The 25,128-nt window shown below is 43.8% G+C and overlaps 2 protein-coding genes across 2 annotated transcripts; one reads left to right on the forward strand and one right to left on the reverse strand.

Annotated features, from left to right (window-relative positions):
* The first annotated feature begins 389 nt into the window (after positions 1-389).
* tmem98 (transmembrane protein 98) lies at positions 390-2,830 on the forward strand. Its single transcript, XM_061090895.1, has 6 exons — positions 390-520; positions 910-1,041; positions 1,180-1,213; positions 1,908-2,023; positions 2,176-2,235; positions 2,544-2,830. Exons 1-6 carry the CDS (start codon positions 390-392, stop codon positions 2,743-2,745), a joined length of 675 nt encoding a protein of 224 aa, XP_060946878.1. The 3' UTR covers positions 2,746-2,830.
* A 2,451-nt stretch (positions 2,831-5,281) lies between these two features.
* On the reverse strand, positions 5,282-23,089 carry svilc (supervillin c). Its single transcript, XM_061089838.1, has 33 exons — positions 22,821-23,089; positions 21,194-21,349; positions 20,874-21,053; positions 20,368-20,402; positions 19,127-19,188; positions 17,674-17,819; positions 16,822-17,050; positions 16,049-16,617; positions 15,709-15,805; positions 14,341-14,388; positions 14,150-14,212; positions 13,389-13,463; positions 13,192-13,300; positions 13,013-13,076; positions 12,891-12,949; positions 12,612-12,801; positions 12,335-12,501; positions 12,147-12,251; positions 11,929-12,065; positions 11,165-11,312; positions 10,866-11,011; positions 10,599-10,774; positions 9,078-9,216; positions 8,302-8,594; positions 8,011-8,182; positions 7,763-7,865; positions 7,469-7,673; positions 7,250-7,383; positions 7,013-7,168; positions 6,294-6,437; positions 6,080-6,192; positions 5,570-5,725; positions 5,282-5,371 (listed from the first exon to the last, which is right to left on the reverse strand). The coding sequence occupies exons 1-33, from the start codon at positions 23,084-23,086 to the stop codon at positions 5,282-5,284; spliced, it is 4,932 nt and encodes a 1,643-aa protein (XP_060945821.1). The 5' UTR covers positions 23,087-23,089.
* Between the last annotated feature and the right edge of the window lie 2,039 nt (positions 23,090-25,128).

Here is a 25,128-nt window from a genome sequence, read left to right on the forward strand (position 1 = left end):
ACAAAGTGCAAACAAAGGCCAAGTGCAGCTCAGTGTTTCATGTTCTCAGATAAAGATCAGCTTCATGTGTGCAGTGTAGGTGTGCCGTATTTAGAAATAGACAAAACACTGCTGATAGGACTCTTCTCCTCAAGGGCCGGGAGGAGGTTTATGTCTCGACCAAGTGGAAATCAGGGAAATTTCTCGCCTTTTATATCCTCAAGTGCGTCGATATTTGTCGCTCCTCTGCGGATTTGATGTCAAACCAATCAGACTGAAACCAAGCATTTCTCTCCCCTTGACAGATGAGCAGCCACCCGTGATCGAGCTCGGACAATCATCCAGCCCTGATTGGACTTTTTTTTTCTTTTCCTCCCTACGAGTTGCTGGTGGTGGGAGCCGGAGTCGCCATGGAGACGGTGGTGATCGTAGCCATTGGGGTGTTGACCACCATTTTCCTGGCCTCCTTCATTGCCCTGGTGGTAGTGTGCAGACACCGCTACTGCCACCCCCACGACCTGCTGTACCCCTTCGACTCCAAGTCAGTTAACAGCACTTTACAACTTCTGTAGAGTTTAGTGTTTGTATTTAGCCGTCAACTGCTATATGACACTGTACGAACAGGTTCAGTAGAAAGACCATATTTGTGTTTATGCATTTTTTCTTCCTTCATATACTATCGATTCACACTATTCTTTTATAATTTGCAATTTTAATATTAATGGTGACGTATAATCAACGAAGATATGCATGATTGATTATTCTATGCATCATAGAGAAAAAATCAAATTACATTGTTTGCAACTGTAACTCAAGGAAGAAGGAAAAAAAGTCAAATCGTCTTATAAACAGATTATTTCCATTTATGTTTTTCTCCACAAACCGAAGACAGCAAGGCTTCACTCGCTTCTGCTTCAACCTGTTTCTCAGACCGACGGTCGATCTGATCGGAGCCATGGAGACTCAGAGCGAACTGTCGGAGCTGGAGCTGGACGACGTGGTCATCACCAACCCTCACATCGAGGCCATCCTGGACAACGAGGACTGGATCGAAGACGCCTCGTATGTCTGAGCAGCAGCATCGTGACATGGCGTGAAGTTTAGAGTTTTAGACTTGAACTTACCTCCATCAGTGTCACTGTTGTTTTCCAATCAGCGCTGTGAATCAAAATCTTAATTCTATGACATTTGTTCCAACAGGGGTCTGGTCTCTCACTGCATCTCTATCCTGAAGGTAATGGAAGTAATTTCTCTCTAGTTTTTCTAGTTTTCATAAATTTGACAGTATTTGACTGTGGGGTAGGAGATAGATTTGGTTGTGGTTTCATTCAGTTGCTCAAATTGTTTGGTCTATGGAAACATAAGAAAACATAGGAAAAATGCAGTTAATAACAAATGTCCTGTTTTGTCCAGATCTCAAAGTGTCCTCTGATTATTTAACAATCTGAAAAGGAAATCTACAAATGTCTCGTTTTGTCAACAGTCCAATGCCCCAAAATATTTAATTTACCTGATATGTGACAAAGACAGCAGGAATTGTTTTCTTCAGAGAAGCTGGAATCAGGAATTATTTGGCAATTGTGCATGAAAAATTACTAATCGATTATCAAATTAGTTCCACATCAGACTACTGAGATGTCAGAAGACCTTAAATATATGATCACAATACTCAGGGCTGAAGTGATACCACAAACTTCTTTTTCACTTAATTTGATTTATATTGAGTTAAAATATAACTAATATCCACATTAGAAGACGTAAGAAATGAACATTAGTTGTATAAGGGGGTGAAGCTCAGTGTCTGGTGTCGAAACAGGAGGCAGGAAATGATTTAGAATTAACAAAGTGGCTTATGAGGTATTTCATTTCTGTATAAGCGTTCGTAATTTCCTAGTTTCATTTATGTTACGCTGTTTTTCCTCAAACAGATCTGCCACACCTTGACTGAGAAGCTGGTTGCCATGACAATGGGCTCAGGGGCAAAGGTCAAAGCGCCAGCGAGTCTGAGTGACATCATCACCGTGGCAAAACGCATCAGCCCGAGGTAACGCACCCACCTCACCACAACTTTCTGTCGCCCATGGTTCTGCCTGGAGCTAACCTGCCCCCTCTTCCTTCTCCTCACTTGCCTCGTCACCCTCCTCCTTCAAATCTGCCTCCTCCTTCTTCTCCTCCTCCTTACCTGCCTGCTCACAGGGTAGATGATGTTGTCAGATCTATGTACCCTCCTTTGGATCCAATTCTCCTGGACGCCAGGTAATCACATCTATTTTTCATCCATTTTAAGAAGGAGACAGCAAAGAACATTGAGCTTAAATTGATTCATCAATAATGTAATAACCTATGAGATGAACAAGGACATGTTGAGAGACTGCAGGAAACAGGAAAATAATGTCATTCTAAAGTGGGTGTTTTTCATCATTCACTCAAAACTGTATGCAGCCCTGTGTGTACAGAACCCTTCTATCCCTGTAAATAACTGCTTTTCATCCAGCAGCAGCCAAATGAAAAAGGGAGTGAAGACAGTTTAATCAAACCTCTTTTTTCCAACTCTTCCTCCTCAGGGCCACCGCTCTGCTCCTCTCAGTCAGCCACCTGGTGCTGGTCACCCGCAACGCCTGTCACATGTCCGGCAGTATGGACTGGATTGACCAGTCGCTCCACGCCGCAGAAGATCACATGGTGGTTTTGCGTGAGGCGGCGCTGGCCTCTGAACCGGATCGGGGCATGCTTGGAGTGATCGCACACAGAGAGCAAGCCATTTAGAGGGAGCACAGACACTGACAGAAGTAGAACAGCAGCAGACCGTCACGAACACGGCTCAGTTTTTTATCCATGAGCTCAGTTGATACTTCACAGTCACATAGACGGTGTTGAAAATGCACATTACCCAAAGTTAATAAGGACTTCCGACTTCAGACTCGCCCGTGGACCCAACAATTGTATTTTTCCTGCGAGGCGTGCTGGAGATCACTTGCACCACAGCTACATAGGGATTTCTGGAAAGCAAACTTCACATACAGGCTTTCTTTTTGTGTGTAACCCTACAGCAGATGTTTTTCAGAGTTGCTCTGTTAAAGATGTAAGCTGCCTGCAAGTGAAAGGCCTTTGGAAATTTCTTCTTGAGTGCGCCATCACCCAGCGGTGGGCCTAAATCCAATCTCTGCTGCACTGCACAGTCACATGGAGGCTTAGTCAGCTAATCCATTCTGAGGAAAATAACACCCTGTTAGCTTGTGAGCTCCAACTCAGTGGACCAACGGAACACTAACCTGACTTATGTTGAATCTGAGGTGTCAGCGTGACTAGAGGACGCTCTAAAATGTCCCTGATACACTCAAATCACACATCTGTGTTTTATTCAGCTGCAGAGACCAATATCTGTAGTTTTAGCATCAGTAAAAGTTTGTTCTTGTTGATTAATGCCCTCTGTCCATTTGGACGGTTTTAGGATTAATTGGCATCTCTTCCACTTGAAAGTCATAAACCATAGCAGCACTATAATCCAGAATAGAATATCTCAACTTGTACTGGATGGATTGGCACAAAATACTGGGCGGATGTTCATAGTTCCAGGAAGATGAACCCGTTTGAGTTTGCTGAACCCCTGACTTTTCCTCTAGCAACTTTTTCTGCAATGGCTAAAGACTGACTGGCACAAAAATCTGGACAAATGTTCTAGTTCCCCTGAGGATTATAGAACTTTTTGTTCAATTAACTTTTCATCTAGCAGCAACATTGGGCCAAAACCGTGATTTGTTCCATACTTTTGTTGCATCATGACTGTAGCATACACTGTAAAGATGGATGTGGCTTCCATTCAATATCCAGAAATGAAGTAAAGAGATTCTTGATACGAATGCTGCCATCTTGTGCCAATGACGCCAACTACACAATAGCCGTCAGGGAATGGAGCCACGGTATCCAGAGTCCCGCCCCGACCAATCAAATCATGACGTTTCATCAAATTTTTACTTCATCAAATAACAAATTAAAACCAAACAAACTAAAAGAATGAACACTTGAACAAACATCAGTATGATAAGAACGACCTAAAATGACGTGCCATGTGACTTTTAGTTCTATCCATGTCCCATCCACTAACATGGAGGAGGCCGGGGTTGTGACCTATACTGCAGCCAGCCATCAGGGGACCATGAAGAAGTTTCGGCTTCAGCAAAACCCCCAAAAGTCAGTAAACAGAAAAAGAAGCACTTGCTCTTTAAATTCAGCCCCCAAAATGTTTTTTTAAATGACATTTTTATATTAAAATCATATGTATCCGCTGTTTCAATTGACATGTGAAACAGGGATAAGAAAAATACACAGATATCAAAGCAGACCGAGAGATGTTAGGAAAAACAATCGTGCTACATGTAAATCCCCCCCCCCCCACCCCCCCAAAAAAATGTTGCTTTGACTTGGTACAGTACGTCTTTGTGCTTCGTCACGTTTGAACAGCGTGTTGATCCAGGTGAGGCAGAATTAGCATGTTGTTTTGGGCCAGGGTGATGTTATTGGAGCATGTCTACCTGTTCCCTCATGCATTACTAATAGCCAATCCCCAAGGAGCCCTAATAAGGCTTTAGCCACAGCCACTGGGAACACATGGGCTCAGGGCTGCGACACACATAGCACAAACCTTTTCACACAAAGGTCTGGCAAGTGAACACACATCAGCACGTCATATGGCACAATCGTTAAATACACTTCATCGAGTTGGGGGGGGGGGGGGGTCAAACACGTTGTGTAAGGATTGTGGTGACAATCGTTAAGTGGGGAAGAAAAGCCCAGTCTGTTAATCAAAATCGAACTGAACATGCAGAGATGTTTCGATGGAAAGATATCGATCGTGGAGGAAACATTTAGAAAGTGGTTAACCTTTTATTTTTTCTCCTTGTTTACATTGTGTATTAGCACTGATATTTTTTGTAAGCACTCCTTTATTTTCTCATCCTTATTTCCACAGTTTGTTACTGATGCCCACGCAACCTTTTTTCTTTTTATCTTTCATTGATTTGTACAGATAGAATGAAGTTTCATAGGAGATTTTGTTTTGTTTTTGTTGTTTTTTGCTCTGGACAAAAGCTACAGAGAAATCCATGTCCGATAAAAAGTCCACACACACCATACTAATTTTTGACATAAATAAAGGTGAATTTTTTTCTTCTTTTTATTACGTTGTGAGTAGTCCTTTGTGCAACAACACGGTGGCAATATCCTCACGCCGTCCTCCCTTCTCGCTGGAGGAGGAAGTCCGTGCTGCAGGAGCGTCAGTCAGCCTCCACATGTGCTCACTGTTCTAGCACAGAAGCCCTTTGCTTTTCTTCAAATCGATTTGCCTCCAGCTCGGCAGGGAGGCATATTCATCTCTCTTCATTTCCAAAATAGTCTGGAACACAATTGTGGTGATTAAGTGACAACATTTATTAAATAGATATAAAACACAGGTTTGGTTTAGCTAAACTTTCCCTCAGGATTTATCCTCTGAAAGCGCTTGCATGTGTTTTCATATGCAAAACCTGGTGAATACTGCAGCCTGCTGGTTGACAGACATCACTGCCCATTGCTGCTCCTACATCAGTTTTACCTGGAAGTCCTGATCGGAGAGGTAGACCTCCAGCTGCTGGGGGTCCACTCCTTCAGGTAAGGGGCTCCGCAGCAGCTCCTCCAGAGGGTACTGGGTCTTCATGAGCTGGGCCAGGGCGTCCTGCACCACGGTCAGCTTTACCCTCCCTGAATCACCCTGACACACACAAGCAAACATCAGACACACCCCAGGAAAAAGACAGCACTAATAATTAGACTACAACATACAACAAAAAACAAGATAAAGAAATGTGATACAAAATGCAAAAGAAAGAAATTAGACGAAGCCTAGTCAGAGTTAAAATGGTTCATTACTTTTCAATTTGTTTCCACAGTGTGTGGCTCCATTAACTTAATATACCTCTGAATAAACTAATTTCCATTCAACTCATATGTCTTTAAAGCCAAATGACGAGAACATATTAGGCTTTTTGTCGATCTTCCACAACTTTCCACAGCAAAAGTTGCCTTTAAAGCCAAACTTCTCATATAACCTTCTTGGTGCTTGTACCTGTGTGGAGGGTCCCAGGCTCCTCCCCCAGTGGGGGAAGACATTAGTGAAGGTGAGAGGTTCCGACCCCTCGAGGATGAGGTAAGCCTGAGGTGGGCGTCTCGGGTTCATCTCTGGGATGCAGAACAAAAAAGCACATGTGTAAACTCACCAAGTACCAACAATGCTTTCACCTACAAGCCTTCCTTGTCAACACCCCCCCATCCCTCATTACCTTTGCAGTACTGCAGTGCCGTCTGCATGGCACACTTCCTCTCTTCTTGCCAGCGGCTCCAGGCCGACACTGAGCTCTCCGTCTGCTCCGGCTGACCCCTCTGCCAGAGGTACACCTCCAAACGGTTGTCGAGCAAGAACAAGGCTGGTGGACCAGCAAGACAAGAAAGGTGGAGGAAGCATTAGGCAACAAGTGGAATTAAATCAGTCAAAAAGTTGGAGTTTAAGGATCCAGCAGGATGCTTGGGTTTTGTCAACAAGAAAAAAGGACATAAAAATGTAGAAGACAGCGGGTAATTGTGTATAGTTAAGTTAAATATTTTAATCATTATACACCTCTTGATATATCACCTGTTCTTAAATATACAACTTATAACCTTAAGCTTAATGTTAAAATATTTGAATGTAAAATATATAGCATCTGGAATACACCCACACAAAAAACTAATATATACACATTTATTTGTCATGCATGACTTCTGATAAATTACAAAAAATCTCAAATTGTTAGTGTGATTAATGATGTGCATTTAAAATCTGTATTTGCCTCTGGTTTGAACCTATATAAAGTGTGTTTGAGCATTGTTAAAAGCACCTATAAACATCTTCTGTCTCCAGGTTTTTTATCCAGGATTATCTAGCTTAAGACCATACCTACGGATTTGAAGAAATAATTAGAGTTGAATTAAATAATGGTAGAGTTTCATGTCTTGCTCTCACCTGGCTGTGGAGCAGAGTACAGACTCTCCTGGACAAAGGGCATCGCCATCACCAGCCCCGGCAGCCGGCTCGGACTCTGCAACTCTGAACCCCGAAAGCTCCCCGAGGAGGTGCTCAGATGGAAGAGACGAGGTGTGAAGTTATACTTTCCTGGATCTGGCAGGAGACAGAATACTTTTTTGCACTGAGCTGAGAATAATGTTCAGTGGGAGGAAAACCAAACAAAGTGATTTTTACCTTGCAGCATGCAGTCATACGCCTTCCTGTCCATCTGTCCCAGTGCTGTCCAGAAATCTGCAGGCTCTGAACCCTCCTCTATTACCTGCACCTTCACAGGACAGCTTTTGTTGAGACCCAGCTCTGGTGGGCACCTGATACACACACACACATTACAAACATTAGAATCACAACTCAAGTCTATAATCTGTAAAACTCCATCCAGCATATGTGACTTACATTTGAGTGAGACTCTCCACTGCCCTCTTGCTGACCTCCCTGGTGCTGGCCTGCGCTTTACAACCAGTCCAGAGGTAGAGCACCCCCTGCTGGCTGTTCAGCAGGACAACAGAGCCCCTTGAGCGCAGACCTGCACAGCAGCAGTCCACCTCGAGCAGAGACCCCTCCCCCGGGAGCTCCCCTTGCACGCAGAACAGACGGCACTCTGAAACAAGAAAAACTATTAAATCACATTTAAATGTAAAGCAAAACAAGAAGATGGAAACTTTCCCTAGAGATCTGAATTTACCCTACCTGCCTCAGTGGAGGCCTCCTCTCGTTTGCCCTTGTGAATGACCAGGCCTCCCTGGAAAAGCTGCAGGAAGCAGGGAGGTTCCTCTCCCTCAGGTACAAGCACCTTGAGGAACAAAGAAACAAATGCAATGGAGGCAAATTGAAAATGTATATAAACCCATATAACTTCTATACCTCAACACTTGAAAAAGCTCAAAAATGTATTACATTTATTTTTTGCTGATTGATTTGAAAAGCCCTGCGTCTACCTGCGATTCTTCCAGGTTGTTCATCCCAATCGAAAGGAAAGCAGCAGTGTCACGTCCACTGACGCTGGAGTGACGACCCCGCCACAGGAAGAAGGCTGTGTTTTCTTTGTGTCCAGAAGCTCCGCTGCATTCATCCAAACTGTTTGTCTTATCTACAGCAAAGAAATAAGACCTTCTGTTGTTTGTATTTTTGTAAAACTGCAATCTGCATTTCCTCGTGCATATCATAAAGAAGGACAAGCAATCAGAAGTGAGGAATGTGGTGGTGGGGTCTCTTCATCTGAATCTCACGCACCAGCAGCGCTGTATGTCCAGCGGATGACGTAGGAGTCTCCCTGGTGAAGCTGCCCTGTGCTCTCCACTGGAACCTCACTGTCATCGAACTCCTGCACGTGCCAGGTGTCGACTGCAACCGTCCTCAGCTCCATCTCACGTCCTGCCTCCAGCGTGATGACGCCGTAACCTCTCTGGACATCGACCCCACCCAGGACGTTATGGACCAAACTGTCTCCGTCCAACGACTGGCCCGACACGAGAGCCTTAGCATCGCAGGGGCTCAGGAGGTCCGAGGGGGGAGAGACCGACTGGGGAGCATGAACTGGGATGGACTGTGGGGAGGGGGAGAGAATAGAGTCTTATTATGGAGGAGAATTAAATAATATATATTTGAGGTTGGAAGTGTGCAATAATGCTCTGGTTTAAGTGCAAGAACTGGGATTGGTGAAACAATTGTGTGGACTATTCACATACTGCTGTAACTATGCCTGTTTTTATATTTTTTATTTATTTTGTACTTACATTTTGTGCAATTGCAAAAAAAATCTGTGTTATCAACTACTGTTCAAGGGATTTCCTACACGTCCCAGAATCTGTTATTGCTCGTACTATGCAGCACTGGAAGGTGGAACATTTTGTGATTTTGTATTTTTGATCACTGTATAATAAAATAAGTAATTGCTTCAAAACAGATTAAGATAGGTGAGTGAAACCTTGAAGTGAAACCTTGAATAATTAAATTAAATTAAATTAAAAATCATGACTTTTAACCATTAAACCATGAGACGAACCTGTGTCTCCAGGTTGACTGACGCAGCTTCCACCTTGTCTCCGCCCGGCCAGTCCTTAAACTTCTCTCTGAACAGAACCGTCTCGTTGTTCTCTGAGAGGACGCTGAACAGCGCCCAGCCAGGACGACCCTCTCCCCTCCTGAGAACAGATGGAAAAGGGGAGTGAAAAAAATGTCCTGAGATTGTACATCGTTTCTAAAACATATGTGGGAGTTGTTTACTCCAACAGGAAATACTAGTTTGCTAACTATACCATCATATCATGTTTATAAGCGCAACTGTCTATGAACTCTCTACTAAATAATTTAGGTGAATTCTGGGTTTTGGAAAGTATGAGCCTCAAGCAGTTTACACGTTATGGCCAAAACTATGTGGACATGAAAGAAATTATATTGCAAATGGAAGTCCCCTGACTTAAACCCTGTCCAACAACTTTCCAATGAACTGAAACACTGATCTCTTTCGTCTCTTTTACCCATTTCTCTCTTTCTCTAAACAAGGAAGACTCAAGTCTCCGAGGGATTCTTGTGTTTATTTGGCTCCACCTTCATCAAGTGCCTGCTCATATTAAAGCTGTTAGATTTATCTCTTCAATCTTGTACAGCTGACCTCACAATATGAATTGCTTGAGATCATTTCTGTTATATGATGTATTGAATTAATATCAGCTCTCTGTGATTGAATCTCTGGTTTCAGAATCTCACTGAAAGCCTTTCTGGTAGAGTGGATGTTTGTAAAGCAGCATCATGGTTGTGAAATAAAATGTTTCACTATCACATATGACGGGTATAATGCTTGTGTTTGCACATAATCTTTTCATCCATGGGGAAGATTGTCTCTCAGGGTGAATGTACAGCTACAGGGGGCAGAGTTTATCTTGGTTTCATGTCCACATGTTTGAATTTCTGAACTGTGATTCATTGTGTGGAAAGGAGTGACAGCAGCCTGCTGGGATTTTTTACAGCATGTCAGGTGTGCTGGGCTTTCTCCATGTGCAGTGTGGAGTTACAGGTCATTTATTTTGGTTTTACAATGTGCACTACAGACCAACAGCAGATTTATGGGGCTTGGCTGCATGTAAGGTGCTTTCAGACATACACTGAAGTGATCCATTTGTGAGAAGGCAGATGTCTGAGTAAGTGGCTCTGGACATTTTCTGCAACTTTTCCTGCCAGGCCCCAAGTAGAATGTCCAGAAAATGTCAGAGTGAGCCCATGTGAGAATACAGAAGGAAGTGAGTTGGTTGAAATTCCGTTCTCAAAATGTTCCTGTTGTTGTTAACTGATCTGACCTGGACATTCTTCGTTAAACATCCAGAAAATTGGGTCTGGACATTAACGGAATTTGTCTGAAAACAGCTTTAATGTTGGCTCCATCTCTTTGGTTTTATCGTTGCACAGCAATTCTCCAGTACATGTGGTGAGTACTTTCTCTGCTGTCTCTGATATTACCTGTTTATTTTCCATAGTGAAGTACAGACTAAAAGCTTTTCTTGCTTCATCGCCTGCAGTGTGAACTTACAGCTCTATGCTGGGGTTACTCTGCGTGGGATCCAGTGGGTTGATTCGACAGTTGCTGTAGTCAAAAGCTCCGACCCACACCTGCTGAGTCAGCTGGAGAGCAACGTTTCTCCTGCTCGGGGAAACATCGCGTCCGTGCCACAGGTACACCTCGCTGCCGAAATCAAACACCAGAGCCTGGACACACACGCAGAGGCGCAGTTTATGAGTTCCACAGTACCTTGGAGAAACAGCACTAATCAGGCAAAAGCAGAGGAGAAACTCAGACCTCGTTGGAGCCCAGCAGGGAGATGGTGGGGATGGAGGCCCAGACTTGTTCATGAGGCACCAGTCTGTTCTCCACCAGCCTGTACACACAGTTGGATTCCACCACGCCACACTCATAGAGCTCGTCCTCCTCTGGTGCACCAGCTCCTGGAGAGAGAAGCATTTGCTAAATGTTTCAAGCATGAACAAAATCTTAAATGTAAAAATGTAATTATGTTATGATTTCACTTTTGTGTGTTTAACAAACTGATGAAAAAGATAATCAAACAATCTTTTTTCTGGGTGATTATTATTTTTAACCTTTGTATTGCGTCCGTCCTCCGAGCAGGTCCCAGAAGTGTGACGCCTCGCTGCTGTCAGAGTTCAGCCCTTCCTCCAGGTGGACGACCTGAGAGGCTTCACAGCCGAGGGATCTCTGGCTCTGGATGGATGACGCTAGCTCCGTGGCCTGAAAAACATTATAATCTTCTACTACTACAGCAAACCTGCAACCAGTGAGGGACTGGATAGTAACAGAATAGCTAAAAAGGAAGATTCCTAACACCTGAAATAAAAAATCTATTTACAATCTATACAACAGCCAAAGGTACATTTTTCAAATCCCAGAATGCAATTTCCCTTGGCTCGGGTATCCAACAACTTTATTTACATCTATATTCACCTCGTCTTGTCAGTAAAGAACAGAATTGTATCTTGCCTCCCCCCCCTAAAAAAATTCATATAAATAATAAAAGTTACCATTTTTTTTTTTTTTTAGCTAAAAGCAATTTTCCTCCAGAAATATGTTTTCTCTATTTTACTGCATATGCTGCTCAAAATGTAAAGTAAAAGAAAATGCACTTTGTGGTTTAAAGAGTCGTGATTTTATTAATTATGTGGTTTAAATTAAAATATTAATATTCTTCAGAATGTGTGGATAATGTGTGGGAAATATCGGATGAGAATATCTTAGTAAACCTTTATCAATTTTCACTAAATGTGTTACATTTTTAAACCTATTAAACTCTGCCAAATTGTGATTTGATCCAAATACCATGTTTAAAAATATATTGAATAATTGGTACCTTGGCTTTCTCCTGCTCATTGGCAAACTCTCCGGTCCACAGCACACAGCGCTCCGGTGTGACCAGCAGGAAGCAGTCTCCACTGTTCAGCGACCGTGCCGAGGGCTCCACCAGGCGCACCTGGACACGCCTCCTACCTGTCACCACAGGCAGTAGTTAATATAAACCCCTGAACACGGGGAGATCATCACACAGAAACAGACCACATCTTTTCTGACCTTTAATGTGAATGAGCATCAGGCCGCTGGAGGGGGGACAAGACTTGGCAGCATCTGAGGAAACGATGAAGTCTTCTGATCTGGACGCAGAGCAGTTCTTAGACTCTGCAGAGAGGAACAAACACAAGGTGAGAGAACTGAGAGGAAGAAGAGGAAAAATCAAAAAACAGAAGGAAATGTAATCTCACTCTTCTCTGCTTGGATCCTTTCCTCAGCAGCTGCGTTAACTCTCTCTCCCATGTAGTCCTGGCTGACGTCCTCTCTGGCAGCGAGCGCCCTCAGAGGGTTTCTGGAGCCCTGAGTCCGACGGGATGGACGCACGGACCGCCTGTGCTCTGCTACTGCTGAGGTCAGTCTGTACAAACACACACACACACACAAGTAAAGTTTCACATAGACGGTATCTTTGCCAGTTTCAAACTTCCACGTGGATGTACATGGTGAATATGATAAGACCAGGCTCACATGTGAGTGTTGGTCTGGCAGAGGACATCCAGGTCCTGCTCACTCTCTGTGGCAGCAACGTCTCCACAGGGTGGGGGGGCGCAGGCAGAGGGAGGGGGCAGGTCGCCTCCATTAGACGCACCGGATTCGTCCACAGGCGTCTCCTCATTCTGTTCCTGGGGAGAGGCTGAGGGTGGGGAGCTCTGCGGAGCTGGAAGGGGACAGATGTGGAAACTTGAGAAGACTTTAATTATATCCATGGAGCTTTATATGATGGAGGACAGGCTGTTTATGTCGTACCTTCACGCTCCATCACAGGCAGCACTGAGATCTCTGAGAAATCCACACACACACACACAAAAGATTTAGAGAGAAACAAACAGGGAGTAAGAATCTGTGTTGTTGAAATATGGTTCTAACCTTCGTCAGTTGAGTATCTCTTGATGTGAGAGTTCTCGTTTGTGTCGGATTCTGGAGATCTGAGGCCTAACAGGTGTCAAAACACAAAAAGGGGCTGAAGTCAGAGACTGAGGGATGAATTGGAAAATGCAGAGATTATGAGAGATAAATAAAAGAGAGTATAGCAGAGTGATATCCTCACCTGTTTTGACCATGTGTCCTGGCTCCCGCTCCTCTTTACTTTCCTGCTGTGCGTTCACATCCTCTGCTTTGTCCGTCTGTAGCGGTTCATCCTCCACTTCTTCCTTCACCTTTCACAGCCACAGACACACATCGGTTCACATACAGGTGAGCTCTAATGTACACTAAAAATGCCACACATACCAAAAATGTTCTAACCTTTTGTCTCCACTGAGGCTGAATCGGGTTCTTGGTGGGAGAGGAGACTTCTTGGGCCTCGAATGACTGATTTGTCTGAGGATGAAGAAAAAAACAAAAACAGGTAATGATAAAAACAACAAACTCGTTTTAGTGCTCAGAGTAAATCCCAGCTCGTCCATCAAAGGGCCAACATACAGAGGCAATCAACGTGTCTTGGACTGACGGAGGAAGCCCACACAGACAAGAGGAGAACATGCAAACTTCTCACTGTAAGTCAAACCCGGTATCGAACTAGGAACCTTCCGACCCATACAGCAGTAGAGACTTAATGTGCCTTAAGTTTAACTTGCATTTTTCATTTGAGACACAGAATCCAATGAGAAACATGCAAGAAGAAAAAAACACGCATATCATGTTCTTGATAATCGTAACAGATTCTTCAGTTGTTGCAGATATTTAAAAAATATATTAATTTGGAAGGTGTGGGGGCAGAGGTGTGACATATTTTGTGTTTTCCCCCCAAAAAATGGGACGTGATAAAATAGGTTGGTTACCGTCTAGTGAAGGAGAACAAAGACCACAGACTGAACATAAACAAGATGGCAGCTCAGTTTAGAAACAAAGCACCAGACCTGACTCCTTAGTCTCAGTGAAATGTACAAAAATCCAATCCACCTGAATCTGTGCGGTGACAAAAAACAACAAATCTTCACTGCATCCAAAACACTGCAAACCAAGAAGCAGCCATTAATCAGCCATGCAGCGGCTCACACAGTTACCTGATTGAAACACATGATATATTGGGGCGTAGAGCTAGAATAGACAGAGGCAAACACAGGTTCCTAGGAGAGAGGAGGAATTAGGAGAGAGAGGGGCTAATGTTTTTTAGAAAGCTAGACTGAAAATCAATGTCGTCATGATGGAGATTTAGTCGGATGAATGCAATTTAAAGGATTATTGAAAGACTTACCCAGATCTGAGGAGTGACACTTTCACGAGGGAGGTTTTCTTTCTCCTCCTATAGAGGGCGATATGAGGGAAAACAGGGAGATATGAAATTAAAAAACAACATGAAAACAAGTTAAATGGTATAAAATCAAAATGGAAATCAACAAAATAAGTAATTTAACAAATTGAATAACTTAATACACACATAAACACACTTTCACATTCTGTCACCGGGGGGTGACAAGGTCATCAAAGGCTCAACATTTAACCACTAATTTAATCTGTAGTCTGTTTACATTCCACTTCAAGCTGTGAGACAGTCAAACCCATCTCAGTACATAAACACTAACCAGCCTGGATATATTCCTCCAGTAACTTAAGTCAGATCTCAAGACATTTAGCACATGCCAGAACCAGACTGCTGTTGCTAAGAGATTCTATATCTGGTTACAACGCATCACAAATACCCAAATCTGACCACAGGCCTTTTCCTCTCTCTAGGCTCAAGGACGGGAGCGAACCCGATCACCTCAAACTGCAACACTGACTTTTATATGTGACATTTTTGTACTGACTTATGACTTCAACTTGTTTTACACGATAATAAAGCATCCAACAGTTACTGTAACGCTTTTCATTATAGTTGTAACCCTGATCTATATTAAAAGGTAACTCTTTAAATGTTACAACCCAAATGTCAGCATGATCATAAAAAACACAGAGCCAAAGTTACAAAGGCACAAACACAGCAGAAATTTAAGGTTTTATTGCTTTATGGCTGTTTCTTTTTGAGTTAAAAGAGTCTGGAAGGAGACATTCAGTTTTCCCTTGAGGAATAAATAAAATCTCATATTGTATGACGTCAATCTGTCATGTGGGGGTCCTACAAGGCTTTGCACAGATAGAATCAAGGGACTTGGAGCTTTCAGACATTGTATAATTTATCTTAAGGCCACAGCCTCCCACAGACGGGGGCGTTGCAGCAGGAAGGCCAAACAGGCGATGGCCTGGAGCGTCGAGCTGACAGGAGGCCCCCAAGAACTGCTGATTACATTAGTCCAGACTCCAGAGTATGACATGTTTGTGTTAACCCCTCCAATTTTATGATTGGAGCTTTGGATGGAAACCATATCTGTTTGCTGTATAAAGTCCCTTGAAACACCATTCACCACTGGTGAGACAGTATATTTCAAAAGGTAGATTTGCTGACCCATAAACTTTATCCCTTACTGCTGACAGTCTGAAACTCCAAACCGGAGAGGATTAGGGGTTACAGAAAATGATGGCCATTACAGAGCGACTGCACAGGTTGTTATTCTGCAGCTGAGATGTGTTCCACTGGGATTCCCACTTGACACACGGAAGACATCACAGAAACAACATATCTCACCTCACTCCTGCTGGTTTTGGTCGTCCCCTGCAGTGTTGAGGTTCCATCCACCAGTGTAACCTGGACGTGTCCCGCCACTGGGGATCCTTCATTGATTCTTGATGAAAATGAAACATAAACCATAAAAAACTGCCCCAAGTTTCCGTTTTCATTCTAAAACCACTGATAATGTTTCTACTTATACGGATCCGATCATTTTCATAGCCAGAAATATTCACTGTTTGCCTCATATTATCATCATCAGAGACCTTAAATGCACACTTTAGGCAAGGATGTCCCACATCCCAAGTCTGCCACCAACTACCCAGTATCAACTGTTCACCTTATATCCATCACTTACAGGACTTTCCTGGTGGTGTCTGAGCTGCATTCCACAGAGGACACCGACTGCTCCTGTAGCCTGGTCTGACAGGGTCTCTCCTCCTGAGGAGCGTCCTGCTCTGATGAGACTCTTATTGGTGTGCAGGCGATGGTTTCCCTCCTGTTCCGAGCCCTCTGCCTCCAGGGAGTAGCAGCGAGCGAGCCTCCCTCCACACCTGAAGCCACACGTCTCACTCTTCGTGGTGGTGCAACAGGTTCTTGCCTCTCTGCACCCTCAACCCTCCCTTGTATCACGGCTTCTCCACAGCCTCCACCGTTCTGTTCGTGGCTGTAGGGCGCATCCGTCAGAGCGTCTTCCATCCCGCTCCACTCAGAGCCTGCGGAGCGGCTCTTCTTCAGGATTCCTCTCAAGCCGGGCTCAGAGTCGGAGCGCTGCAGGCCCTGCTGGCCGGGACTGGACTCGGCGTCCAGTCTCGGCTGGGAAAGACGAACCTCGCTGGGTTTGAGGTTGACAGACAAGGCCTGCTGTCTGTCGGACAGATGAGGGGACAAACCGAAGGCAGGGAGCTGTACGGGACCTTTCTGGAGCTGGAGAGAGATGGAGATCATTATTTAGAATACACTTTTGGAGCATTCAACCAGAATTGAGATGTTTAGATTGAACAGATTATCGTCAGAGTTAAACTTTAACAAAGCTTGCTATGGTTATTTCTTTCAAAATATTTGCTGTTAAAAAAATAGCTAAATAAGTAGACTTTATTTAAATTTGATTGACTTTGTGCTTCTTCTTACCAGGCTCACCTCCTCCACGGTGATGGGCTGAGTTCGGTACCGAGCTCCCTTCTGCCTTCTCCTCTCCGGGGGCCCTTCAGGTGGACTGGACTCCTTCTTCCCCGGCAGAGACAGTTTGGTGAAGAGCGCCAGCTTCTCGCTCATGCTCAGCCTGCAGCTCTCGTCGATGTCTTCCACTGGCTCGGCCTGCACAGACTGGGACTCCACTGGAGGAGCTGGTTTGGGGGCGCTGCAGGAGAATAAATCACATGATATAAAACTGGCTTGTGTGGGGAATTATTCTTTATTTTACTCCAACTGTTCAAACCACAGCTGACAATAGCACCAAAGGTATTAATGACTTGTGTTTAGTAGGTAAACACAAGCCTACCTTAGTGTCTTAAGTAGTAACAAATTAATTGTAAGTAAGTGCACATGTGCAAAATAAACTAATGAAGTAGTTCTCAAACTTTCTAACCTACACTTCTTTATCACAGATTTTTGGAACAGAATGTATGATCCATTAAAAAACTTGATATTGAAGTTGACTTTTTTTCTTGCTGTTCATCTTTTATATTTTACAGGGACAATGTACAACCAAGAGCAATTGAACCAACGTGTTTATTGTTTACTGTCATTAAAGATTTTAATCGGAAGAAAAATATAGAATAAAGCCAAGCTTAGCCTTTCAACGCATAAGGGTCATCTATAAATTGATAACCAAAAAGTATTGCCTAAAGTAATGATGGGCAAATATGATATAATATGCCTTTATATGGATGTGTGTTTCTACCGGTGATGGTAATATCAGACTAGTGGGATTAAACTCTTCATCTCAATTACATCTGACCACCACACTTCCAAAGAGCCCACCTGATAGCCACCATCTCCTCACAGGTGATTGGCTGAGTGAGGAAGCGATGGTCGTTGCCACGCCGCACCCTGCGTTCGTGGCAGACGCTGCCCGATCGAGGCTTCAGGAGGGCCGGGGCCTCGGGGGCTGCAGACTTTTCCAGCTCCTATACAGCAGTGAGAGAGGACGTTAAAATCAACAGGACATCGCCGCAGGTACACCCTAGCGCTCGGGTCATAGGGCGGCCTTGATTGACACACTCCACCTGCTAAAAGGATAAAAAGAGAGACCACAAAAAGGGCTAGTGAAAACTCCCTCTCCTGATGTCTCCTGTTCTATTTGTATGGACAGAGGGAGGGGGTGGGGGGCAGGGGGTTTGGATGGCTGGTGAATAAAGCGACGAGCTGTAAGGTGGAGTGTCTCTGTGCACATGGATTGAATGCTGGCCCAACAGGTCACAGTGTAACCGGAGCTGCGGCGGCTTCTGTTACCCCCCCGCCTGCCTCCACGCAGCAGCAGGCTAATTATAACACAGCCCCTGTGGTTGTTTCTAGCAAAACAGTGTCCGGCACATTTTTACCTGATGCTTCAAGACTAAAACTGTGCACGAGGTGAAATGTGGGAAGGAGGACAGTAACTGTTGAGAGGGAAAAAATGCACAGTGTGTTTAATCTTCTGTTCTGACTCAACAAACAGAACATTTAGTTCCTCTTTTAATAAGTGCAGACAAAAGGCACCAAACCAAACGGTGCACCCGGTTACAGCACCACGTTCCCTCTCCATGATCAGGTTGTGCTCTGGCTCGCTGTGTGTTTCAGACAGTAAGGTGAGCAGCTGAGGGGATTGTCTTTGATGGATGAAGCTTTCTTTTTAGCCGTTTATTATATTTCTCAACTGGAATGTCACTCAGTTGAGCGCAAATCTCTGTCAAAGTCCAACAGTCCCCTTTGAATTAATCAACACTAAATTTAACACATTCATACAAATGAGTTCCCTAAATGTGCTTGATGTTTATTTCATCAAGATCCACGTATTATTCCCTGTGAAAATGCAAAACAAAAACTCTCTCACAAATTTTAAAGAGAGTGATACAACAATGTTTCATGGGAATCCATTCAGTAGTTTTTGAGTAATCCTGCTGACAAAGAAACAAACAGTTAAATAGACAGGGGCGAAAACATAACTTAAAGTCAGAATAGAATCCAGTGTGACCCACCACATGATTATTCTTTATAAGTGGACATATTTGAGTCTGCTGCAACATATTAATAGGAATTTCTGGTTTGGCGAGTTCATTACGGAAACAACATCCTGATCACAGCTTCATTGACATGAGTAAACTTTCAGAACGCGTTCGAATATTCTGCTGTGAGTGTAAACGAAGGTGTAGTTTGAGATGAGTCATTTTCAGCAGCAGGTGTTTGGACAAGTTAGCAACAGCAACACAGATCCTGTTTCAGCGCAGAGACTCACTTTAAACAAAGACATCTTGGCAGCCACACTCATTTTGGCTCTGTCGTCCGTCTTCACATCAGCTAGGAGAGAAAAAAACATAAATCATCAAGATTAAAATAAATGAAAGGGTTATGGGAATATATAACTTGGGAAACTGGCAAAGGATGCACAGTGTCTGACACACATAAAAACAATCTATATATGGACATTGCATTTTTATTTTCATATCATGTTGTCTGCTATTTTGAATTTGTGAATTTAAATATGTAAACATTCTGCAAATTAACTTCTGCGATCCATTTTAAATGTTGATCATATCAAACTACATTTTGCCCTGAATTAACAGTACATTAAAACTAAAGCATCCCACTTTTATACTGGATTTAAAAACAGTATTGTTCACTGCTTTTTTATCCCCAACCCTGACGTACTGTATGAAACAAATACTACTACTAGAACACCAGACTATTGTTGCGCTTCATGTCTGATCCCTTCATATCGCATCTGGCATCAAAAACTAGTATCTCTGACCTGCAGGAGATCTACCAGGTAAGTAGAAAACATAAATAAACTTTAAACAGTCTCTTTTAAAAAAGGGGTAAAGTTTTATAAGAAATTCAAATCAAAGTACCACATTTTGAAAGATCCATACTTTAGGAAGTTTGTGCCTAAGTGAATCCTTAATTAATGTTATCTCACTCTAAAATCAAAACTTCATATAGCAATTGCAACTTTATTTACATGGACAAATTGTGTGTACAAAGCTGTGGGGTCAATTTTCTTTAGTCGATCTTTAAAATTCTTGCCTGCGACCTTTTTACGGTGGGGTTAAGACTCAGCAGTGGTGTCGTGGAGATATAAATCTGTCATCACTGAGGAGATTAAACATTGTGAACCTAAAAATACGACCTGATTTATTTCACAAGCTGTTACACAAGTATATAGAGCCAACTGTGCAAGTCAGATTGCAAGCTTCAAATATTTTTCATCTTCGCAACATGTGGTGAGATTATTCAATATCTTTCTGAAGCCCCTTTCCTCACTGTTGGACTTAATGACTCAAATACTACATAAGATGTATGTTTCTACCTCCTGCACTTATTCTCATTGTGTTCACTATCAGAGGTGACATTAACTGTGACCTTGTCCCTCTCTGTGTCACAGGGCACTCGGCCAATGCCAGAGCGAAGCATAGGCAAGACTGAAAAAACTGGTTGTTCTCAAACACGATAACAATCTGTATTAGAAGAGTTATTTACCTTTACAGTTCTCCTCTTCCTCTGCATCTACCAGCCTAGAAGAATGAAAGAAAAGAGGGAAAAGAAGAGGTCACCGGGTGAAATATGAACAGGACGGTGATGACTTTAATCTTCAGCTCCAGTGCGTTCCCTCCCACAATGCACCTCAGCATGCAGCTCCACCAATCAAGACGCTGTGTCATATTTGCATTCTAGGTAAAACAACACTGTGGATGTCATGAAGGAGGAAAAACACATGCAAACCGCACAACCTTTGGGACTTTATGTAAAGGTGCTGCACAAACGAATAGACAGAAAACAAAACCTGTGTTTCCAATAAAGTTAAAGACTGGAAACTAGCATGTAATAAGTTGTGACGATGTGTCAATAATTGGTAAGTCTGCTAATGTATACACATTAATGTCATTGGTTTTCCTGAAGATAGACTTCACTGCAAACAGCATATTTTTTGTGGGGAAGCAACCAACCAGGTGCCTCATCTGCAGCCCACAGCAAACAGCCCCTACCCGCTGCTCTCCTCCATCTCATTGGCTGTGATTGGCTGTGTCCTGAAGCGCTCGCTGGTCTTGCGACCACCACCAGGCCCGCCACCAGGGAGGTAACGGCGGGTGCGTCGACGGCCTCCCTCAGAGCCCGGGTTCACAGCCAGGTCCAGGGAGGTCGTGGCTCGCCCGGCATCAGGGCAGCTAGCGTCCACACACAAAGAAAAGGAAAGCAGAGGAGGAGGAGGGAAGGGAAGAAGATGTTGAGATGAAACCGAGTGTTGTCACAGAGGTACAAGGTCTGATAGTGACAGTCTGGATCACACACATGCAGGTGACCCTACACTTTCTCAGGCTGAGCTCCGCTCCCCGTCTGCTGCAGGAGGACACTCCTCAACTGGCCTACCGACACCCGAGTGTGGAGCTGCGGGACATGGTGTCCATCAGGGAAGTGGTCCCCCTCCCCACTCAGCATGCTGGCAGAGTCGTGGAAACCCTGCCTGGAGGGGGCGGGAGTGAGGGCAAGGAGGTGAGGATGCAGGAGTGGGGACCGTGGGTGCACAGAGACTCTCAGTAAAATAAATAGTTTGCCAAACAATTCAAGAGAGAAAGGTGATGAGTTTGGGTCTTTTTTTTCTGAGAGTGAAGAGGTGACCAGTCTGCCACTCTGAGAAAAAATTAACACGCACCACATGTCATGATGGGAAAAGTGATGAGCTAGGACAGGACCAGCTCGCACATGTACATGCAAGAGGAGAATCAGAGTGGCTTTAAAGCTCCCTGCTGGGACTCACTGATTTAGACCTCTAAGTTTTAATTAGCAACAAACGCTGCAGAGCAACTGGTGAAGTCAAGGATCTGATGCTGTGCTGCTACTGAGAGGAACCGACCAAGTTAAAAACTTCTTGAATATCGCTTAGGCCACAAAATGATATGGATTTACTTTGAAAACTTCACGTGTCTGCTTTCAAACGAAAACATTGGACCTTGGTATGTTTAGTCAATACTTTTATATGGATACATATGATAATAGACTATTGCCTTTTTATATTTGTTGTACTTGAATTGAATTATGACCTGATTTAAATCCAGTGTAGTCACTTCTCAATAAGAGTAGTGACTATACCCTCAGCTAATATATTTTTAGCACACTACAAAGTCCTATCAGTAGCGTCCAATATAGTCACTTTAACCATTGTGACAATTCCAAAAGAATGAACTGACGTTGTGTGAATAAAGCCAAACTATGTGCACATAGTTTAGTCGGAGAATTTTGTGCCAAAACACCTGCTCCCTTCCACATACATTCTCAGGACCAAAGAGCTTATACAGGCACCATCACTACACTGCAATGTTACTCAGTAACAACTCAATAAACAACTGGTGGCAGCAACAAAATATTATTCATTTTTTTTACAGACTTGAACAGCTGTATCTGTTCAAAGTTTAAAAGTTGTATTTTCAACTGAAAGAAAATACCTTTCACCATGGGTCAAATATAATATATTGTATTTATAAATGAAAATGAGCTCTAGTTGTCGTGTAAAGGATTCTTGCATTATTCCACTGGTACCTTTTCCAAGGTGGTCAAGATGTCTCACACAAGTGCATCATTGAAAAACATGAATGCAAAAGCCACAACACAAATGCAAAAGCCACACAACGGAAATACAACCCCCAATGGAAGAGAGAAACAATAGATGTTGTACTTAGGGCACCTAAAAGGAAGAATGCACTGTGTACTCAAACACACAAATTGACATGTTGAGGTGTTACAGCCTTGTCATTTTAAGTGGCGACTGACACATCCGGGTTTTCACAAACATCGGCTCACTTGACTCACACATCCATGACTAACCTAAGAACTACTAATTCTTTCAGATTTTCTGTTAATGTGCTTGTGTGAGACATGTCGGCCACTGTACGTTCACCCACTCAGTGAAGTCAACATTCACTCCAGACACGACTCACCTTCCCAGGTAGCTGGACTCTGCAGGCGTCTCTGCCTCTAATCCATTTGTGACCCCTCGCGTCCTGCCGTTGGCTCTCGGGCCATCTGAGTTTGACATTTCTCCACGGGCTTGGGATGCCGGGTCATGCGCCTCCTTCCCATCCCTCCTCACCCACTTTGAAGGTAGTTCCTCCACGTTACCATAGCGCTCAGCCAGCTCTCGCCTCCTCTCAGCCTTATAGCGAGCGATCCGCTCCGATCTGGGCTCCAGGAGTGGGTTCTCCATGGCGTCGATGTCCCTCAGACAGATTCAGGGATGGAAAGCTGGTGGTTTCTTCTTTCTTTTCTAGTACAATCCAGATTCCATCAGCTCTAAAGACTCGTGGAGTCCACCAATCAGAGGCTGCACACCAGTCTGCACATCAGTGAGTAAGACGTTTCTCCTTAAAGATGAGAAACCAAACATAAAGGTAAGTAACCGATGTCCACTTGTCCTCATCGCAGCACATGCACATCGCCTATCCGCCCTTCAGGAGTTTGCATGTCTTCCTAGAAAGACCCATGACATCCCAGATGACCAGATGCCTTCATTATATATTAAACTAATTTTCTCCTTCATTCGCGTCCCTCTCTTCTCTCTTGCTTGAGTCCATGTAAGATGACCTGTGCCAGGCTGCAGTGCCATGCAGGAATCTCCCCTTGCACTGAAACACAACACCGCAGCGCCTAAGCTCCACTCTGGATCCAGTCCTTAAATGCACTGAGTCTGCAGGTTCACTGGACTTTTCCACAACGCAGCAGGTAATTTAAGCCGAACAAGTCACTGTTCTCCTGTTCAAATGTTATCTAATGAGCATAGCCACTTTGACTGCTGCTAGCCAAGACAGAGATATGTGAGGCCAAAGGACACAGCTATGGTTTATAATTTGTTTAGATACACAAATAATCTGAATGATGACACGCTCACAAGGATGAGTCAGTAAAAAGTCCATGGCTACATGTTTCCCTGGAGGTGAATAAACAACATTAACAGAGCCTGAGCCTGTGACCCAGATATAAATAGTACTGATATGGCACAATTTGCACGTAAAGACAGTCGCCAAACCATAAGCTCGGTCGGCAAAGGCTTGAGAGTGTATGTGTGCTCCCGAATGTGTATAAACATAGATGTGTGTTTGCACATGTGTCTCTGCACTTTCCAAAAAAGTGTGGATGTCAGCATTCCTGATGCAGGAATCACAATGGAGCCAGAACAAAGAGACATGATCCGTGGACTTAGTGCACCACAGAGATCTGCCTCAGGCCTGAATGGTTCTGGTGGAGGCAGCGATCACGGAGTAAAAGTCACAACTTATGTTTTTATTTTATCGCTTATAAAGTGAGCGTCCAAAACATGTCATTAAAAGTTATTATGTGGCATTCGTGTGATATTCCTCTACGACATGTGGTGGGACTGAAGACCATATTTGCAGACACCGTCAGCAGGACAGTACAATCCTCAATGCCCCTGGCACAGTGAGCTTTCATGAGCTGAAGAGTATGATGCAAAGATTCCTATGAGACCCCAGGCTGAGAGCTATACTCTGTATATCTGTCGCCACTTCCTGTACCTGGGTTTCAAACAAAAACAATCAGGACTCATCACCCCACAGGCCCAGGCCCACAGAGAGGGCCTCGCTCAGGCATCCCCCAGTCTCACTGACGCCTCACTCCTTTATGCCTCTGCTGAAAAAGAACATGAGTAAAAGTTAACAGTGGCCACACTTGTGTTAACAGCGAAAGTCATGTGACCGGCTGGAGGATTTTCGATCGGAGGGGAGTATGCCATCCAGGCTCAACAAGGATCATGGGCTTCTAATCCAGAGACACTAGTTGACACTGGCTCGGAAATAAAGCCTGTGAATGAGCACACAGGGCCAACGCTTGACCTCCTGTCAGAGATCTAATCTCAAACCTCAACAATGCTCTAATACTCAGGGATGAATGTGAATATATTAACTATTGATTAATGACCGGAGGAAGTAAATTAACTCTCTAGCAGCACTTTAATGGCACAATTCCAAGCCTGTATTGGGAATTATTTGTACATGCCTGATAGTTTGCCTTCACTCAAAGAGCCAACATATTAGATGTTACACAACAGAAGGACCTCATTGTCCAGTGGCATTGAAGTAAACCAGATTAAAATGTTGGCCTACAATAAGCCTCTGTCCAATTACACCTGTCCTGACAGACTGAAACTGGAGTCATGTGTTAAGCCTCAGTCTCTACATTAGAGGCATGAGGCTGGAGGAGCAGCTTCCCCCCTCATGCAAACACCATTATCCA

This window comes from Limanda limanda, chromosome 17, assembly GCF_963576545.1.
Source record: "Limanda limanda chromosome 17, fLimLim1.1, whole genome shotgun sequence".
Taxonomy (NCBI): Eukaryota; Metazoa; Chordata; class Actinopteri; order Pleuronectiformes; family Pleuronectidae; genus Limanda; species Limanda limanda.

Excerpts from the sequence above, each read along its gene's own strand:
- tmem98 (XM_061090895.1), top strand. The coding sequence starts at position 390 with ATGGAGACGGTGGTGATCGTAGCCATTGGGGTGTTGACCACCATTTTC. Across the intron at positions 521-909 it reads CTGTACCCCTTCGACTCCAA|ACCGACGGTCGATCTGATCG; the intron begins GTCAGTTAACAG and ends CCTGTTTCTCAG. Across the intron at positions 1,042-1,179 it reads GACTGGATCGAAGACGCCTC|GGGTCTGGTCTCTCACTGCA; the intron begins GTATGTCTGAGC and ends TTGTTCCAACAG.
- svilc (XM_061089838.1), bottom strand. The coding sequence starts at position 23,086 with ATGGAGAACCCACTCCTGGAGCCCAGATCGGAGCGGATCGCTCGCTAT. Across the intron at positions 17,820-19,126 it reads CCAAGATGTCTTTGTTTAAA|GAGCTGGAAAAGTCTGCAGC; the intron begins GTGAGTCTCTGC and ends ACTGCTGTATAG. Across the intron at positions 7,674-7,762 it reads GGAGGCCTCCACTGAGGCAG|AGTGCCGTCTGTTCTGCGTG; the intron begins GTAGGGTAAATT and ends TTCTTGTTTCAG.